The following is a 21,477-nucleotide window of genomic DNA, read 5'->3' as shown; positions in this document are numbered from 1 at the left end:
ACTTTCATTTAGACAATTATGAAAATTACCATAGAATTTCATAAAGACTAACACATAACTTGTTGAAAAAAAATCGGAATAACTTATAAGCGTATAAAATCATATCACCGGTAAATTGTTCAAGTACCAGTAAAATTTTCGTAAGTGCCACCTAAGACATATTACATTCTTCTGATTCTTATAGGGTAGATATTGTGCTTTCAGTCATATTGATATTGGTTCGTCGTCGAACCAGTTCAACCCTCCAACAGTGTTTGTCGAGCTTGTTTTCGAGTTCGATCAACAGATTCTCGAGTAGACAATATTTCGATCCAGAATAACCCATCAGCTTTCGAAATTAGATCGATTTCGTCGCGGAATTCTCATTGCTCTCTCTCTCTCTTTCAAGCTGGAAAGCACACGTGGTCTCGCGACGGCGCTGTTCAATGCGCACACGGGGTGAAGGTCGGCTATTGAAACTTGAATGGTGCAATTTTCTAGCGGGGGACACCACGCATGCGCTTGCAGTGTATACGCGACCGGCGGCTGGCCGTTATCAGTCGCGAGCGGCTTCAAAAGCGGCCCCGGCAAACGCTCCGCCGCGAGGAAGGTCACGCCAATGCGCTTCGTTATCTACAGCGCTCTCCTGTCCACGATTTACGAGCCTTTTCGAGTCTTATCGCGTGCCCCTATTGCCGAGCAACGCAAAGAGTCACCCGCGTTCTTCCAGGCGTTGTGCCTCCACTTTTTTCTCCACTGCCACTCTGAAATTACACTTGTGTAGATCCGAGCGAGGAAATCCACGATTGTCGAGATGGAATCCCATTTGTATCTATAGTTGCTAGTTTCAGGGACTCTTGGACAAGCTGTTTTCTTACCCTCGAGGTGTAACATCGGTGTAGCTTCTTCCGATTATTCGATTCTTACGCCTTACCTCGATAGAACTTCCCTATCTGTGTTCCTGTTTTGATTTCGCGTCTGCTCGAACGCTCTAAACCAGTGTTTCCCAAGGTGGGGTAATTTGAATATATTGGAGGGCAACGATATTTCATTTAATTTTAATCATCGTTATAAATAGACTGCGGAAGTTTATGCAAATTCACGATTTCCGATACCAGTATCTAAAAATTCAAATGGATAGGAATTTTGAAGTTTTTACTAGAAGCACGACCATGTTAATAATAACATGTGAATAGTATTAACATTTATTAAGACCCCTATCTTATTACATTTTTAACAGTCTATTTATAAGAGTGTTTTAAACAGTTATTTTCTCTGCTTTGGTAGTTCCAGTGTTAATATCTTTCAGTATTACCCCCATGATTTAAATGCACCCCATTTAGGAGCCTTCGTATCCACGGAAGAAGGGTTGTGCGCTTCACCTGGTTGAATCGACGTAACAGGTGTCTTCGTCAAACTCTTCCAGCTCTTAATTATTTCCTTCCCCTAACATCAATCATCGGTGCTCAAAACCGTTCAGAATTCTATCTCAAAAAAGAGAGGGAGCGTCTAAATTTCACAACAGTAGTGTATTTTCATCGCGAATCGTTTTATTGCAAATAGGAAGACGAATTGGATCCCCATCATATTAGCTGATTCCTCCCCAATTGCTCACCCTTTCCAGATCCGATATAAGAGCAGCGCGTTAAGACTCCAGAGAACACTCGACGCGCCTGGTTCAGTTTAATCCGTACACCAGCACGAACGCAACCTTGGCACCGATGCGAACCAGCCGTGAAGCGCAGCCTCCGCTTCGGAACGCGCACGTGTGCGAACCCGTACACACACCTCTGCCCCGCATTAGATTAGGCACCTTCCAGCGCGTGGGTGTCGCTTGCCGACGCTTTTGCGCAACCACGCGTTCCACCGACGACCAGATCCTCGTTTAATTAACGATTCACGGTGTTCCTGGGAACACCACGGTCGAGACGTCTGTCTCGATGGCTGTTTTTTCTATAAAGGGTATTTATTAATACCCCACATATTTGTGGGATACTTGCACATAGGGTGGATTCCATATGTCGAACCAAGATGAAAATCAAGAATAACGAAATTGCGTTGGAGGCTTTGGTTTCGAATTTATCGATTGTCGAAAATACGGAGGCAATACATACGTCTGACGCCGAAGGTTATTCTATTTGACAGGCGGGTTCTTCAACTGTTTCACGAGTTGGTTTCATTCGTTAGTTTCACTGGGTCATCGAACCATTCAACTATTCATTAAATCCTCAATCAACCCTTTAACTGTCTAATAAACTTACGTCTAAATAAATTACTACTTCTGTCCGTCATAAAAAATGCAAAAGATACAAAACTTACACGTATCTCTCTGATAATCACGTTGTGTATGATAAATGCGCCGTGTCCAAATCTCATTCGGGATAAATTACTAATGGATTAAGTTTTACTTTTTTGTTGTTGAAGGAAACGGTTGTTAATCATTTGTTATAACTCTACGATTTTAGAGTTGACGATAATTCTTCGAAGGAACCACAGTAGCTCCTTGGCCGTGTTATGTAGCTGTGTGGTATTAGTAGGAACGATCTAGTTTTCTAGCCCAGTTTACTTTGCAGTCTATGAATGGAATATCGAGGGTAGATTGTCGATCAGATCCGCCGTTTCGAAATGATCCACGCGGGGAAAGGTTTATCTAGTCGACTGATCTAAGAGCTCTTGGGTATCGCGTCGATTTCCATCGGATCCATTCAATCTCGGCTTCGAATTCAATGTTAGAGAAACGCTGTGCGTGGCGGAAGCGAGCTTAGATAATCGAACTGCTACACGCGCGAGTTAACGCGTTTAATGAGTCTATTCTCGGTGATTCATTTAACTCCGGTGGTTCGCTGATTAATGCACGCACGATCATATATTACACCGTGCGGTGCGCTTAATGAACACCTGAAATTGCTGTTGTACGCATTTCACGCAGCCCCCCCTTCCCTCCCCCAAAAAAGAACAACGTTTAACGACTTCAATTTTTGCGTTTGCGTTGGAACATTAATAGGCAATTCAGCTCAAGGTCACTATGCTATCCCCACTACGGCGTTTCGAATGCCACGCCCATTCGTGTCTTGTTTTCTTCGCTCCGCCCATCGGTGCTCGTAGCATTTTCCCGATACAAGATCGATTCTCCTGTATGTTATTGTAAACGGCGGTCTCTTATCGGTGATATATGCGACAAGAAGGTGATTTTTCATAGTAAAAAAAATAAAACCAAGATCTAGAACGAAATTTTTGCGATTCGGTTCACTGTTCTCGAGAAAACTGACGTATATTTATGGAGGGTGCGGTCGAAAGGATGGTACAAACGAGCGGAGGGTTTTTCTGCATGGAAAAATAAGTCGGAAATCTGCGATGAAATCTGTTCCAGGCGATGGTACATTTTCCAAATGATGGAATTTGAAAATCTGTTGCGATTGAACAGAACTTGGCTAACGCGTCTGTTCATTGCATTCCGTTTCTACTTATTTCCAAGACCGAATACACGTGTTCTAGATGGATCTTTAGATTCAATTCTCTCGAAACCTGAGCCTTCGATGAATAGAAATTTATTCTACATTTTAATTCGTATTTTGCATAAGAAATCATTTCCTGTTCGCTTGTATACCATTTTAGCTGTACTCTATTCATAGAGTGTTTGGGCGCGCGTCTGATCATAACATCCTGTTACTACTTATCGTCAGTAAATTCATACTCCGTGTTTTCGATTCATTTTTACAGAAGAAACACCCCATTAACAGATCGTACCGTTCTTCTCGACTTCCTCTGTTCGATATTCTCCATCGTATCCGCGATTTCCTCTGGTCCGCTAGAAGATCTGTTCGTCGACAATGGCAAGCCTACGGAACGGCATATACAGGAAGCAATCGTTGATTGCAGTCACGTTGCCCAGGCATCGACGACGTGGCTAGTGACCGATTAGATGTATCTATTATGCGGACATATCGGTACACGCGATCGTACCGGTATACAGGGTGGTCCACGAAACGTGATCAGCTTAGATTATTCTTTTTTAATATAAAATTTTTTTGCATGCTTAACCATTGGTGCAGACGTCATAAATAGAACTAAGCAGTCGTTTCGTAACTGTTTACGCGCTGATAGACATAATTTTGAACATCGTTTTAATTAAGGTAAATTATGTTTTCTTGATGTTTTTTTGGTTTAGAAGAAAACAAATTATTTACTATCATACATGCCGAAGTATAGATTTATATATAAATAAAACTAAAGGTGAACTTGAAAAAAAACTAGAGAAAAGGGTTGACAAAAGATTTGGTACAATCGTCTTAAAGCTCTTCTTGAATCCTGTTATATTAGCCAACAGAATTTTCAATCGAGCAGCTAGCAGTAGAATAATCTAAGCTGATCCCGTTTGGTGGTCCACCATGTATACGTACGTACGTAGACACGCCGCCAATAACCGTTTTGAGAATGTATTCGCGGTTCGATGTATGTACCGGTCTGTCTGTCTCGTGTGTTGCGCGCCCGACGTGTTTCACCGTGAAAGTCCCGCGGTCTTTTTGCCATTGTTCTTGACGCAACTCACCGACGCCAGATATTCTTTGGTTGTGTTCTAAACGCTTTTACTGAAGTTACATCACGGGAGAATTGATGGCAGTATTGTTCGCACGTCGCGAAACAAGTTACGGTTCCCTCCTGGTGGAGTTTCAAGGTTCACCTCTTGGCGATTCATTCTAGGGGCTTACTCTCTTCTCATTAACGTTCTGTCAGCTTTTCATCGAATTTTCGGTGAATTCGAGTGCTTGGCTGGTTCGTCGATGATTGACTGTAATTATAAAGACAAAAATTTCGATTGCTTTGGTTGTTCTAGTGTTGAGAAATAATAGGAAGGTCACCCAACGGTGAGGTTAAACAGACTATCATGTAAAGATTTACTCCATCCACTTCCAAACCCACGTCTTCCGGAAATAGATGTAATTACGTTCCCAAAAGGGACAGTTCATCGAAGTTTAATGAAGTTCAGCGAAGCTCTACGATCCCCCAGGCCCCGAAGACAATCGAAAACCGTGTCCTTAACCGTTCCGCGCGGCCACAGGCTGTGATTGACAGACCTTCTTACCTTCGCGACCACGCGACGTGTCCATCACGGTTACGTAATGCTCGTTGACTTACGTTGACTAAGTTCGTTAGCGTGTGTCCGGACTAGTACGACAGAGGGGAGGAGGCGCGAATACAAGAAACTACTGCTGCGCGAGCCTTGAGACCACAACCGACATTCGTTCCGGTTCTGAGCTCACGCGCCTCGATTTCATCGCGAATTACCAATCGAGATATCCATTACGATCTATCCTGTGACCCGTCAACGAGACCACGCGAAGACGTTAAACCAGTTTCGCCATGGGATACGAAGGGTTTCGTATCGGAGAGGTCGCGATCACGGTGGATCTAGGTGTTCAGTCGCTCAAAGGTGAATGTCGATGCTTTGAAACTTCCGATTTCTTTCACATACTACAGGTTTGTAGAGCATTCCGATAGAAGTATCGGGCAATCTTTCGTTTTTGTCGATACTCGGTTCCTCAGGGTGAAACCACCCCTTAAAGGTGAATATGTCTTTTCCTATTTTCCTGTGTAAAAAAATTTTCTTTTCTTGTATATTTATTTATTTAAAAAACAAATCTTGAAAGGACAACATTGACTTGTAAGGGGTGGTTTCATTCTGAAGAACCGAGTATCAGCAAAAACGAAAAATTGCCTGATGATTCTATCCAGATCCCCTACAAACCTGTGGAGTTTAAAAGAAATCTGAATTTTCAGGGTATCGAAGTTCCCTCGTTTGTCAGTCTGTGATCCATCGTCAGGTACATCTGGATGTCTGTGGGTCGATTGGTTCCATCGTCTGGTAGATCGTGGACAGGATTGCTCGGGGAAAGGTCGATCGCGACTTCGGGTTGGATTGGACATATGTCCGATACGGGGCAGGGAGAGAACTGGATGCCTGACAGATACGTTGATAAATCGTCCGTGGATAACAGAAGACAAATGGAGTGACGGAGCCCGGCGACTTTCCACGGTCGCGGTAAAAATAGCGTCGGTCGGAGGAGGAGGTGACCGTTTATGAGGGGAACGGAATAAATTCCGCGGCACCGCGAATGTCAGCCCCGGCTTTATGCAAATTTACGATTCGTATCGCAGGATTTCCTGCGCGAGGATTAGACCAACGCTGGAGATTTGCATTCAAAAATGCGGAGAAAATCCTACAGAGACTCGAGGTGTTATGTGTGTTCGATCTTCGAGGGTTAGGTCGGTAGGTGACAATGACTGTTCAAGGTTGAAACGATAGCGTCTTCTCTGCTGTAGAATGTCCATGGCTTATATCGTGTTAGGAGAAGGGTTAGAATCTTTTAATTCCTTTTTAACTTGTATTTAACCCATCGACAATTTGTCTGAATTGATGAATGGATTGCGGATCTCTATGCATATTCAGACTTTATAGGTTAATTTACATTAACTGAAATTACGTTAGAGATTTGTTTCCTTCTTCAAAGGTTTCGTCGGGTCCAAAGTAAAATTTATACTGACGTTCGCAAGAATTTTTTACTGTATTATCTTGTGCACATTCACATTTCTGATAAATGCATAAAATCAGCAGTCAAGTGATGAATCATCGATCATTAGTAACAGATTCTAATATTGATACGAAATCGAAGAACAGCGTCATACTTGATGACTGTCATCGTTCAATAGAGAATCTACAATTACCCACGATTTCAGTTACAGATTTACATCTTTTATCCTAGATAGAAGTGATTCAGAACTAAAAAAAAGTTAACTGTCTAATGGTTAATCTCAGTTTTCCTGACTCCATAATGGTGTCAACTGTCCGTGCCTTCGGTCTGCAGCCTCGAACACAGTCAGTCTGATTTGCGTAGAATCTAATCATCTCTAGATCCACTTTTTCTCAGTCGCATAATTTTCCGTCATTATCGACGGATCCGTGTCTAGTTCAACGATGTCGTAAGCGTTAGACACGATCAAGGGAAACCGAGTGGGGGGTCGGGACAGATTCTTCTCTCGACCACGCTCGAGTAATTCGTTTCTCGATGCACCATGGGAATGACGATGGGAAATGCATCTCGTATGCCTGTCCCGTGTGGCGTACGGGAATTTTCTGCACGTGTGTCACGGCACGATGCATGATCCCGACCGAGGCCACGCCCTGCGAGATCGACAGTCATAAAATTGTACGTGTGCTTCTCTTCCCCCACAGCGCGCACCGTGCATGATCGATCGTACACGTGCCGCGATCCCGAGATTTATGTATGTCGGCTCGCATCGACGCGCCGTTTATCTGTCTCGTCGCGGGAAATTGGATACTATCGATGCCTGAGGAAAATTGAAAAATGAATTCTGAACTCTCTGATTCACGCAACGATTCCACGTTATTTTTTTTTTACGAGTGTGTAGGTGTATAGTAAAATTAGCAGAGAAAATAATCCCTGATTCTTCTTGTTATGGTTCCATTGTACAGCGATGATAATTATGGAACACTTTAGATTGAAACGTAGATCACCCTTTGTTCCCTGAACATAATAAAGAATCATCGCCTACCCGGTTGTAACACCAGTTACATAACACCCTGTATATAAGTTGGTACAAGTAACAAGGGAATGATACTTCATAAAAAAAAAAATAAAGTCGAATGCCTCGGTTTGGGAAACATTTTTTGGAACAACGATCTTCTGCTCGCTTGAAAAATTGTGTTACAACGAATTATACCATAAAATCGTAGAGCAAGGAGTTAAAGATACAGTATAACAAGGAAGGAACTGAAAATAGGTCCCATAGGAGTTCGATACGATTATTACCGCGTTGATAGGCGTTTAAATGTTGTTTACGCGATCGTTTTCCACGGGTTAGTTAAAGCCTACAAATATATACTACCGCACGCTGTAAATATGTTTCCAGCTCGGAAATACAATGTGGAAGCGTGCAGCCACGACACGGCTCGTTGCACCTGTGACAACGAGGCGTACACACGCGGCGGCGGTTCCACAGGAGCCAGGCGCGTAAGTGTGCGCCGTCTGCTCACCTGCTTGAAAACGCGAACCCCTGACCTTCGCCGTTGGTATTCACGGTACAAGGCCAATTTAAACTCCGACATATACTCTTGTTCGCTCTGATATATACCGGAGAGGCTCGATCTCGCCGGCAGATATGCTGAACAACCGAACCGACGGCGGATCGTTCAAGGAAAAATAGAGAAACAGGAGGAACACGTTGCTCCTTTGTTCTCGACGGTTTCCAGTATTTAAAACTGAATTGCTTCGGTTCATTACATGATGTACAAGATGTTTTTTTTTTTTTTGGCATCAAAGGAATAAAGTAACAGATAATGTAGAAAGGACAGAGTTATTCGGTTGCTCGTTTGCAGTTTTTGGATCAAGTCCCGTTGCACCTGCAACAACGTCGAGTAGATCGCGCGAATACACGCCTACGAGATTCGTGAAATTCACCGTCGTCGCGCACCTAGGTTGAAATCTCGACCCCGTGACCTTCTCCCGGTGACCCAGGTACCAAGTCGCCCTGCACGTGGCGTGCGGTGCTATATAAAGTATGGCTGCATATAGATCCGGTCTGCTCTGCACTTGCAGGAGCGTACCATGCGACCCGAGTTTCCCGTATCCGCGCTTCATCGATCGCCTCAACCTCCTCGGAAATTTCAACCCTTAATTCTTTTTTTTTTTTATTCTACTTTACTACGTGAAGATTTCAACCCTTAGTTTCTGTTTTTTTATTCTACTTTACAACGTGAAGATTTTAACCCTTGGTTTCTACTTTTCTCCTCTATTTTAGTACGTGAATCTATCAACCCTTAGTTCTTTTTTTTTACTCTATTTTACCACGTGAAGATTGTGTAAATCAGCGCAATTTCTCGGTGCATCTTCATGCATCAGAATAGATTCTTCGCACACGGAGACACTTGAGCGCAATGATGCAATTTCCTGAAGCACATCTCGGATGCATTGCACTACCAATCGAGCACAACACCTATTGCATACAATTCCAAGCAACGTGTATATCGTATACGTCTCATAACAATGCTTTGTCTTTTCTTTATATTCTTTTCTCGTCTGCTCCGATCAGCACGGTTACAGAAATCGATCTGACCGAACAACACATCGACGTGTCAATGATATACAAGAGTTAATAAGAAAGTACCGACGGGGATGAATTATTCGACGCTTGTGTCCGACATTCGTCGTCGCTCGCTGCGTTTCCCGATGGTTTCTTATGCTTTAACATAAGAAACATTTATGCATGAGCGCACGACGCGTGTTCACGTGTGTGCGCGCAAGTCCCTCGGCTCCTGTATTCAGCCACTCCAGATGCATAGCTGGCGCTCTTTGACTTTCATTGCCGGCCAAACACGGTACAGACTCCCCGATTCGGATCGAGCTTCGATCGAAAACACCGAACGGGACGGATCTATGTTTCAGGATACGCGACGTCCACTCCGTTTCTGTCCGTTATCGTAAAATCCTTTTAACGGAATGAAAAAATACGGTATTTTAATCGTGAGTCATCGTTCAATTCGGTACGTTTAGCTTTATACAGGTGCGTAATCAACTTTTGACTAAATAATTTCTTTCAATTGATCAGAAATAAACCTTTATACAGATGTATAATCTACTTTTGACGAAATGATTTCTTTCAATTCATTAGAGATAAAGCTTTATAGAAGCTTAAATCAGAGATGAAGCTTCCATTTCTGTCATTGCGAATGTTTATGTAATGTATACTAATTTCCCAAAATTGGAACCCAATAGGGATTTGATATCCCCACTAAAGCTTCTATAGAACTTCAGTGAACTTTATTAAAATTCAACTCGACTTTGTTTCATCGTGTATGCGATAAATGCATTAAATTCGCAGTCGTTTTTGACCTGGGAAATACAGAAAGGAAATCGCTTATCTGGGTGCGTTTACACGCGGCGATATTCGAGCGTTCCGTGGCGAGTGCTCACTCTGTCCGCACAATGCGAGCATTGTTCGCAACAACGGAATTTCTGTACTTTTCGCGGGAAGTTTGTTCAGGTAGAGATTATACACATATATTCCGAGGGCGTGTGCATTCGCGATAAATCGTTGGCAATTCGAAACGGAAAACAAACCGTGGAGGCTTCAATTGCTCCGCGCGATCTATCAGAAAATTGTTCGAACGGAATCACTACACTTCGACAAACAATCGATTCTTCGGATACTTTACTCGTTCCTTCCGATACTTTAACTTGTAAAAAATAGACGCGCAGTTGCGGATGATCGTCCCTAGTAACTTCTAAGAGGTAAAGTTTCGTAACTTTGGAAGAGTTTCGTATGATACACTCTGAAACTTTGGTACCTTCGGATGAACTCTGGAACAGATCGACTGTCTTCCGAATTTACGAGGAAAACTAGGACATATAGAACAATCATGGTACCCAAGAAAACAGTACATATTTCGCAATACTATTTTCTTATGCCCCAATTTCAATATAATGAATCCCTTTGTCCATTTTATGCTCGTTAGAGGAAGCTTCTTGTGATTTTCCTCGTTTCCATTTACTCCGAAAATCCGCCATTTTCTCGCGATCGCCTCTTTCGAAAGGTGATTGTGTCTGTTCAATGGTGGCCATATATAGCAAAAGAGGGACGCGTTCGTTCGCGTCGATAAATAACTGAAAATTCGCGTCGACGATCTCTCCACCTCCAACGGCGAGATAAATCAGCTCCGGCCGAGTCATTAATCCAACCGAGGTTTTTTTTCGCGGGTTCAAGGCCTGAACCGCGCGCCACGGGCAACGCGGCCGAGAACAGAGAGAGGGAGAGAGGAGCACTATTTTCGTACATTCGTGCCACATGTATGCGCACAGTCTCGCGTGGGTTGCATGTGCAACGTCATAACGCCTATCCTGGTGTGGGAGCGGCATCCGGTCGCAGCTGCGTGCAGGAAACTGTTAAAAACCCTCTCCTTCCATCCGTGCGCTACCGCGAAAACATCTTCCTTTTCCTCCCTTCCCCACACCCCCACCTTGCCTTTCATTTTCGCGTGTCGATGGAGGATTCGTCGGTCCGTTTGGCGTGTCACGGCCTCGTTGTTCTAGAATGACGGGATCGTTTGGACCGTTTCTTCATTAATTGGACTAATGGGATAGCGAATCGACGCAACACCTTTCGCTAGGTAGAGTTGTGAACCTACATTGATGTAGGGACGAATTGATGGGATACATCGCGTGAAATGTGACAGTGTTGTGTGCCTGCCATTTTAGTTAGAAGCATGGTGTACATTTTATCGAGTTGATGGAGAGGTATCACCTTTTCTAGATAATACCACTGACAACCGTTTCTACCATTTATTATACCAGTCAAGTGGGGATTATGAAAAAGTATCACCTTATCTGAATTTTACCATAACCGTTTTGATCGTTTATTATATCAGTCAACTGGGATTCGAGAGTTTGAAGGTTAACAAAATTCGATTTCCGATCGAAAGTGCGCATGGTTCAGGTATAGTATTCGTTTACTCGAGGACGGACTTCCATGTCTGCCAGACTAAACAGCCCTAAAGAATCCGTAAACGCTCGGAATCTCGCCTGGAATCATAAGCTACACTGATGCACAATTCGCGAGGACGCGCGGCGTCTCTCCGGGGCCGCTAACTTTAGATCCCTGTAAACGGACGATATAAGCCGCGAATTAAGCAAATAACTCGACACCCCACGCGCCTACAGTGGCCGTGTGTACAGGATGATTCATAAGCAGGCAAAACGGGTACAAGACGAGCGGAGGATAAATATTCCCTGATAACTGTTAGCAGTCTGTCGCAATTGCTGTCCTCACACCGTCGGTATATTCGAAGCTCTATCGTTCTACGGAAGTTCGTCAATGATATAGTTCACAATTAGATAAAAATCTGGGCGGGTAAAGACCATTTTCCAAGTAACCATTTTCCGGCTAACTGCATTTGTCCACTACAAGTAGACTACTACTTTATCACTTTGGTGACAATATTTCGAACGTTTCTTGACGATCGGCAGTACGAAAACTTCTTCAAATGACATACAAACGATTAGAAAAACGGTGTACCGTGACTACTACTTGTACATCACTTATCGTGAGCAAACATATTGTTTATAAAAACAATATTTTAAATAGTCTTAAAATGACTATTGATTCTTGATTTTACGAAAAAGAATTTTGTACAAGATACTAAAAAAATGCAGTAAGCGGATTAAACTTTACATAAACCTTTATTTTATTGAATTTTCCAAGAAACGCTATAAATGCATAAAGATCTACAGTCTAGATGTCACGCTGCCTGTTTCTATGGCCTCTGTCCATGGTGCCGATAGATCCGATCAGCAGCTGCGGTGACCCATCACGTATGTCGATCGTAATACGCGAAAGGATAACGCACACGCTGGAACGGCCAATAATGATCGGGGCGAGACTCCCTGGCCCCGAGGTGGTGGTGGAGGAGGAGGAGTGTGATTTTTCTTGAAAACCAGTTTCCCGCGCGCGCTGGGCAGACCACTTCTGCAGCAATGCCTGCCTTAGGCGCATCTCGTGGACGCCACGTTGCAACCACAGAGCTCCCAAGGGGCCGTAAATTCACTGGAAATTCCCGTGGTTCCCCTGGACCGTCCTTTGAATCGTTCGAGGAAGTCGAAAACCATCGGCAAAATTTACGAGGATAGTATATTGCGTGAAACCACATATCAACCATGTTGTTGTTGGTCGGTATTGATCACGTTCGAAGGGAGATTGAAGGTTTTAGAGGATCTTGAGGGATTCTAGGGCGAAACTTGTTGTTCCAGGCGAGATCCTCCGTTGTTGTTTCATGGATTCGATATTGTATAGAAAGAAAATCAACTGAGAAATTGGAAAAGTTCGGGGAATAGTAGGTGTTCTCGAAACGATAGCGAACAGATGGGGATAAAGTTTACGAATTGCGTACTTGCAGCGCGATATACCCGTGTGGTCAGCTTTTCTTTCGAGTTTCCATCCTGTGAACGGCGGAATGCAACGAAACGGTGCAGTGAAACGGTTTATTGCCGTTTTCAAGGCTCCCCGACGCTTCTCGGAACATAAATATTCATCTTCTTTCATGGTCCGCGGATAGTTTCGCAATATCGCATGACGCTTGAAACGTTCAGCGATTGTTGTTCCGTGGTCGCGTAACAGGTTTCGACTCGGTAAGATCGTGATTCGTTGAAAATTGACTCGGTCTAGAATAAATGATCACCGAAAATTCGCGTGCATTTGAATCATATGGGCCTCTCTGTCTGTACGCGCGTTGCCAAGCTCATTTTCGTCGATGCACTTATAAACAGGGAATACAGACAGAGCATAATTATCAAACGTTAACTCCGTTTAACGAACAATCTTTTATACATATTCTTTACGATACAATCGAGGCCATGAATTTCAAAATGGCACAAATCCACCAACCACAATTTTGAGGAAGACAGTTTATCTTCTGTAATTCTCCATTCATTTTTTGTATACTCCTTATGAGTAATACATATATATACTTCCATTATGTTTATAATGAATTTTATTCCGCTAACTGCATCCTTTTGGTATCTTGTGCAACAATTTTTTTCATAAAATGCAGGATTCATTTTAAGACTATTTAAAACATTTTTAATATATTTATTTTTCAATGTGTTTGATCACGATAAATAACCACTAATAGTTACAGTAACTCCGTTTTCTCTATTGTTTGGATGTCATTTAAAGAAGTTTTCGTACTGCCGATCGCCAAGAAATGTTCCAAATGTTGTCACTAAAGTGATAAAGTAGGTGTCCACTGTAGTGGACCAATCTAGTTAACGGGTTAATCATTTTTAACCATTTTTAAGACCATAAAGTAACAGTGGACTTGTGCTGTTTTGGAATTTGTGGTTTCCACTATTATGGTGAAGCAATCGAAACTGCAACGGGTATAATTGAATCGACGAGAGAAGGCATCCCGCAAACGTCGTTCAATGTCAATGCTGTAACAATTATCATCGGTACGTGTTGCCACTATATTTAGACTGTATCGCATCCAGTACGATGAAGAAGAGACGACTCGTTCGCGATAGACTTCTGCTTCAACGAGACTGTGCCCCGTATCTTCGGCTGGTGCGCACGATTTCACGCAATATTTATTAATTCCTCTCTGGAACAGTTATGAAACACGATACCATGTCCATTATGGTTCTTGTTTTTCTTTTAAATAACGACAGGCATTTCCCTTTTGTCTTGCCATCGCCTCCGCTCCGCTATTATCCCCTTGTCGACCTTTCGTATCTGCAATATTATCCTCCCTCCTCCCATTTTTATCCCTTCCTGTCTCGGGTTTCGCGCCCGGCGAAATAATATTCGCCGAAAACAAACCCCCCCTCACTCTCCTCCAGATGCCGCCTCCCTAATGCACTTCTTGTTTTGGAACTGGAGACGCTCGAAAGCATATGTGGTTCGAGATAGATACGAATACATCCTTATCAATTCAAAGTGGACAATTGTTAATGAATTGCTGTAAAAGAAAATTCTGTCGTCGGTTATGTTGCTCGTTAACAGGACATCCTGTGTATCATAATGAACCCTTTACATCCGTCCATATATACATACAGTGACTCGCAAGTTTGTTGACGAAAGGCTGACACTTCTATTTGATCAAATTATTTACCAAAATGGCAATTTATTTCAAAATTGAAAAAAGTTTATCACGAAAGAATGATAAGAAGTAATGATACGGAGGACACGTGAATAGAAATTGCACGAAAGTTTTGACATCTAATTGTTGTTTTCAAAAGTCTGTGAACGAATGCGTGAGTCACTGTAAATAATCGGTAGCTGATAGAATTATAAAAGAAATATAGAAATAAGGAAAATGGCAAATGAACGCGGGGGGCACTTGGTGGAGAGATATATATTGAGAAAATGGGGGACCAAAGGAGAAGAGGAAAAACCTGACCGACCTACGCCAACAATGAGTCGAGGAGTGCCGCCGGGCTTTTGAATATTTAAAACATATTTGCCATTCGAGAGGTGAGTCGGAGAACACGCGGGGGCCCAGTGCGCGCGCGTTAAGGCGAACCACACGAACCTGATTCTCAAGGGCAGAGAAGCCTCCGTGGAATTGGGCATGGTCATGTATCGCACCGAGTGTATCGATCGCGGCATTCTGTTGCGACATGGCCGCCAAGGAGAAACCCTCCACGTAGGTTCTGTCTCCCTGTTCCAACTCGATCTTCCTTGGGGATGCTGGCTATTACGTTTTATCCTGGGATTACAGGGGACCGAAATTGCGTACGAGAGGCAATGGTTCTCGAAACTTCATTCGTGGGATTGACGCGCACCGCTTTCAATTTCCATAGTATCGTTCTGGACGCAATCGTTTGCTACACACGCAGTTTTAAAACTCGAGCAGTGAAGTGATTTCGTCCATCGATCCTCAGTGAAATAATTTCCCTGAGTTCTTAAATCGAAATAAAATATACGTATTCTGTTCTAAAAACTGTTTTGAAAGCAGTCACATACACTGTGTAGCATAACTACAAAACCACCACAAAATGTTCAGTTCTTATGTATATTGTGGTTAAAATAAAAACGGCTCAAGGTATATGCCATGTCTGAAATCGTGTTGCGAAATAATGTTTCTCCAGAAAAGGATAAATTATATTCCCTGGAGAAAAGAGTGGCTAGTTTCTTATTTTAACCATAATACGTAAGGATTGAAAATTTTCGGGTGGTTTTATAGTTATGCCCACGCAGTGTCTAAGGAATAACGTGTCGCGTGAATTCTAATTTCGCGAGCGTCGGTTCAAGAGCGCAACGAGACAAAACGGTCGGGGCTAGACTAGAGTCCAATCACTCCAGAAAAGGTTAAACGACGCGACGGCACGACATCATCGACCGTTCATCCAGTCGCGCGCTTTTTTTTTCCCCTCTTTTTTACCCTCCCCTCTCCCTCCTCTGCGAAACGTATAATTACGCCCGAGGTCGTAACTCTGGCGACTTCTATTTCGAGTGTGTTAGGGTCGCCGATTGCGTGCCTCTCATCGTTGACGTTTATTAAGCGTTGCGCCGCCGCTTTAATTACGCAACCGGCTCGCTAAGCGGACCGAAGGCCGTGCACGTCGTAGACGGAACGGCAGAAGAGACTTTTGCATCCGCGCCGAATGTTGCGCGATGCAATCGTCCGGCCCGCGGGTAAACATCCTCGTTTGACTTTCTAGAAGAAACACGATCCGTTGCCCTCTATCCCACCACCCCGATCTCTGTGCTCAGTGGAATCGACGACACGGCTCGACTGAATGATGGTATTCGAGAAATTAACATTCACGTGTGTCGTCCTCGCGCCGCCGTGAAAATTGTAAAGTTACTCGAAGTGTCTAAAAATATGTGTTTAACTCAGAATAATCGACGGAATTTTGATAACGAGCTGGTGTCAGTCATTGTTATAGACGTAGAGTAATCGATGGATCTTTTGGTCAGTATAGAGCAGCCGATAAATCTTCGATTTAGTATGTATAGAGCAAACAATGGACCCTTTATTTGATATAGAGTAGTTGATGGACCTTCTATTCAATATATGTATAGAGCAGTCGATGAAACTTCTACTCAATGTATAGAGCAGTCGATGAAACTTCTACTCAATGTATAGAGCAGTCGATGAAACTTCTATTCAATGTATAGAACAGTCGATGAAACTTCTACTCAATGTATAGAGCAGTCGATGAAACTGCTACTCAATGTGTAGAGCAGTCGATGAAACTGCTACTCAATGTATAGAGCAGTCGATGAAGCTTCTACTCAAATAGAGTAGTCGATGGACGTAATATAGTAGTCGATGAATCTTTTATGCAGTGCAGAATATTTTATTCAGAGGCGTTCGACGTACGTAAATCTTCAAATGTTGCTCGTGTACGAGTTGTGCGAGCGCTGCTTTAATCGTATCAAAGAGGGCGGGAGACGTTGGGACAAGGACACGAGAGTGGCTGCAAGGCCAAGTCCGGCGACGCTATAATATACCGGCAGTGTCGGGCACCTTAACCAGACGCAAACACGCCGGTGCAACGTTCGAAACTGAGCGTACAGGACTGCAACTCGCGTCTGTGCGCGCCGAGAAAAGTATTTAACCTACATTTTAATCGTTCTATGTATTAAACCGTGATATCGTTCACACGATCTAGGGAATGATTTCAAAAGATTCGCTAGGTAGAGAAGATCCTAATAGAACTTGGAGAACCTTCACAGTCTCTGGAGGGTCTTCCAAGCCTTTAAAAATTTAGATAATAGTTCCCCACAGACCTTGGTGCTCCTTAGAGGGTCCTAGAAAGGTTTTGAAGATCCTTCAGAGGACGTTATATTCCATGACGAGAATGGAAGGACACGAAGAATCTTCCTGGGTGCCTGAAGGACCTCGGTGCTTCACTGGAAGATCCTGAAAAGCCTCGCTAACCTGTGAAGGACCTCGATAGCCCCGAAAGGACTTCAATTTCTTCCGTTCGACTCTTCGAGGATTACTGAGACATCTTAAACTAATAGACACAAAATAATATTGATCGTAATTGTAGAATATGAAGAAAATCCTTTTTCTGAAGGAATATTTCTTAGACGATAGCACTCCTGGATTTCAAGGGACTCCTTTATTCAATTCAAACACTGCTCGTGCATCCGTCCGCGTCTGCTGCGTATTTGTCGAGCACCGATGCGTCTTCGATGCGAGACAGAAATAAAGAAACACTGGGACAAGACAGAGAAGAAAGGAACGTGACGTCAAACGTACCAATTACCTATACACTTGACGGTGTCCTTAACGGATCATCCGGTTCTCCCTCCTTTCGTCCTCTTTCATCCCCTCTGCCCCTTCGCCCGACGTGGCGCAGAGGGTTATCAGTGATCGTCCAACCGAACCCTATTAAAATGTCATTTATCTTGTCAGAAATTCCCCTCACTTATCGCTACAAAAAACGTGATGTTACCGTCTGCCCGAAATGGAGCGTGAAATAAAAGAAATAGATGGAGGCACGGTGTGATGTGTGGCCACTTACGGATCTACGAGTTCGTTTACAGCGGTCCTCGCGAACATCCAGAGAAACTCGGGTCAAAATGGACGACCCTGGCAGTTAATTAAAGTAGAATCTTGGTTAATCAAAACTTTGATAATGTTTGGAACGGATATACCCTTTAATCGGAATATTAACAGTGGAATATCAGTTTCTCCGTAGTTTCAGGAAATTTTCCTGATTTAGTCACCGTACAAAGATATAGATGACTCGTTTCTTCGTTGATTCGATTCTTGTCCGATTGTAAGAAGTTCCCTGTAACTGTAAATCGCCGAAATCGCCTCTTTGGACTCTCGGTAATTAACTCGGTAATTAGCGTGGCTGCACTTCGCCGCGAGAGAGACGCGTTGTCCTCGATCCGTTGGGAATCGCGGCCAGCTGCTCCGGTTGATGAAAGTAAAAGGACGACGCGATGTAAATATTAATCGGGTAAAAGTGTAACTCGTAAGCGGATAGAAAGCATAGTCTATTCGGGACACGCGAGAAATAACAGTTTCCAAAAAGAAATACCTAGGTAGCCAGAAAGCCACTTTGACTCTGGGTGTCCTGGAGTTTAAGGCTACTTGGACTTCAGGTGGTCTGGAATTTATGGTAACTTGGACCCTAGGTGTCATAGAATTTAAAGCTACTTGGACTCCAAGTATCTTCGAATATTAAAGTTCCGGAATAGAAGATTTCGGATCTTCACGACTTTGAACATATAAAACTTCTTTGGATAATAACAATTTGGTTTTTCTAACAAGAGAATTATTTGTTGTTGCAGGGTTGAGTCTGGACAACAGCAATATGTCCATGTCCTCGGTGGGCCCACAGAGTCCCCTGGACATGAAACCGGACACAGCGAGCCTGATTAATTCAGGAAACTTCAGCCCCTCCGGCCCAAACAGTCCAGGGTAAGCAGTACCCCGTTGAGTGTCACCTTGAGAGACAATCAGTTAGACCGATAGCACTCTGAACAGAGTGTTTGATCAGGTGACGGTTGAATCAGCTCGACAGATATCCAAGAAATGGTATTCTGGCGAGAAGATGTCGCGAATCGAGGGTATACTATAATTGTAGTCGCACCCTAGGTATGCATCGAGCAAAATACTGTTCATTCTTTCGTCTTACACTACCGTTATGGGATTGCAGCAAATGGATTATTAATTAACTGATATATTCAGCTCTCCACCAATGGCGATTATAATCTTCTATCAAATGCCAAGATACCTTTAATTGGACACTGAATCTTCCTCGTGTATAATTAAGAGCCGAAAGTCCTTGTTATTTATTTCCCAAAAATTAACAGAGAATATTTGATAGTTTTTTTATATAGGTAACAAAATTATGTTTACATGCTGCAATCCCATAGCTCCATCGAGTCCAGAGACGAAATTCCAAGCGCAGTATTTTGCTCAAGCAAGGGGGGGCAGTAGTGTGGTAGGTCGAGTTCTTGTTATTCTCTTATTTGCATGTAAGATCCTTCAACACTGGTTGTCACAGCAACCTCCTGAGCACGTCGCCGAGTGGCCAGAACAAGTCTGTCATACCGTACCCGCCAAACCACCCTCTGTCCGGAAGCAAGCACCTCTGCTCGATCTGCGGTGACCGTGCCAGCGGCAAGCACTACGGTGTCTACAGGTAAGAAAATCTTACGTCAACCATTTTTCAACGATTCGTTGAAAAATAACGAATAATAATTACGTGTACATTTACTACAAAATACCGAAAATTAATGATTGTTATTCAGTTGAAAATATTCTTATCGTAACTGTTACTCAAAACGGTGTGTAAACTCGTCGATACTTTTCCACTAGTGGAACGATGATCGGTTCAGGGTTCCCGGATTTTGCTCGATAAAACGACAGAGACCAAGTGTTAACAAGCGCCGGTTTCACCTACAACGATAAAAAGGCTCGCGTTGCAATGATAAAAGTCTGTTTTTTTTTTTTTTTTCGTTTATCGTGACCTTCGACCACGCGTCTTGCGTTTCGTATCGCGAAAGTCGTCGCACGATTAAGGATTGTCTTAATCTCTTTGGGGGAAAAAATAGAATTGAGAGGAAAATAAGAGGAGAAGAAATCGTTAGAAATGACCCGAGTGTCGTGTATCATCGCTGTTAGTTAATCGCAATTTCATTTAATTTAGAGCCTGTTAGAACCTTTGGAAAGTGAATGCAATATACGAACGAAGTTTAGTTCTTGCAAATTAACGCCCAAAAAATTGTACTTGTCACGCGTATCCGCAGTCTAATCGCTGTAAATGATATACCCGTGACTCATCCTGTCGTTCGGACGTTTATTAATAAACTGTATCGTGGTGGATGCAACGACGCTGCATTTGCATAATCGTCGAGCAACGAACTTCCACGGAATAATGGAAATGTCGGCGAACCGCCGCGCTCCAAGGAGATCGGACTTTTATCTCGAACTGGCTCGATGTTAGAATTACGAAATTCTGGTGCTTCCTCTCGCAATGGTCACGAACGACGGAGTCGTCTTTCCTTTGTCGTCGAGGCCTGCAGCTGCCGTCAATTTCATCGGCAATAAAATATGGTCCCCTACGGCAACTTTTTAAAAAGACCAACGATTGTCGATCGTTACATGCACGCGACGGTCGTGCACTTTTCACCTTTCACGTTATTTCGATCGTTCTTCGTTCGTGATACATAGGGAGGTTTTTTTAAACGGTCCACTCCCGCCCACAAAATGAAATCGTGGAGAATTTATCTATTAAATATTTATTTACACAGTTCTCAATGTTTGATAGTCGTGAACAGAAGACCATCGATAGAACTGGGTCAGTAGAAGAGAAGAAATTTCTTCTTCCCTTAAGAATATTGTTGGATCAGTAGTAGAATAAAAATGTATTAAAGTCTATTGAAGTTTCATTATGCATTCTACTTCACGACGAAGAATTAGCAACGAACCGAAAGCAAATGACATATGAGGGAGACAGTTTCCTGTTTTCGAAAATGCATTCATTGAATACTTGTAATGTTATTCATTAAATCCTTAACGCGACGATAGACAACCCGGCGGTTGCGATGCACATCTGACACGGCGCGCGAGCCCGGGCCTTGATAATGGCCGTGATTGCTTAATTAGCTGCCACTGGAGCAAAGTGCCTGCACGACCAAGACGCTGGGAACCCGCCTCGCTCTCTTCCCCCTGGTAGGAACTACGGCCGGCTAGTCTTCCTAACCTCTTGAGCCACGGCAAGTCCAAGGTTGGCTCTGACGCAACAAGCATCGAGACTATCGGTCCTCTTCGCTAACGTGGGTGGGAGGAGACTGTATAGTCAGAGGGCGAGTAGTGAACTGTAGAGACACGAATGATGGACATACTGCTTCAGAACTTTCTGTTCCAAAAGGAACATCGGTTTCATTAGTGATTCTTTTGATTTAAATCCGTTAAGTTATGTGTTCTTTTATACTTCTATAGGGTTAGGCGTTCTT

General features: G+C 43.3%; 1 protein-coding gene across 8 annotated transcripts in view; it reads left to right on the top strand.

The window, feature by feature from the left end:
- Positions 1-21,477, top strand: part of LOC107189777 (retinoic acid receptor RXR) — a 55,904-nt gene that overhangs the window by 26,523 nt on the left and 7,904 nt on the right. For 7 of the 8 annotated variants that reach the window (XM_015578400.1, XM_015578399.1, XM_015578393.1 and 4 more), the window contains 2 exons: positions 18,805-18,934; positions 19,500-19,661. In XM_015578400.1, coding sequence (XP_015433886.1) covers positions 18,805-18,934; positions 19,500-19,661 — 292 coding nt within the window. The remainder of the gene's footprint in view (positions 1-18,804; positions 18,935-19,499; positions 19,662-21,477) is intronic. The other variant, XM_015578398.1, reaches the window with a different exon arrangement.

The sequence above is a fragment of the Dufourea novaeangliae genome, unplaced genomic scaffold (genome assembly GCF_001272555.1).
Source record: "Dufourea novaeangliae isolate 0120121106 unplaced genomic scaffold, ASM127255v1 scaffold162, whole genome shotgun sequence".
Taxonomy (NCBI): Eukaryota; Metazoa; Arthropoda; class Insecta; order Hymenoptera; family Halictidae; genus Dufourea; species Dufourea novaeangliae.
This window is presented reverse-complemented; position numbering and strand designations above follow the sequence as displayed.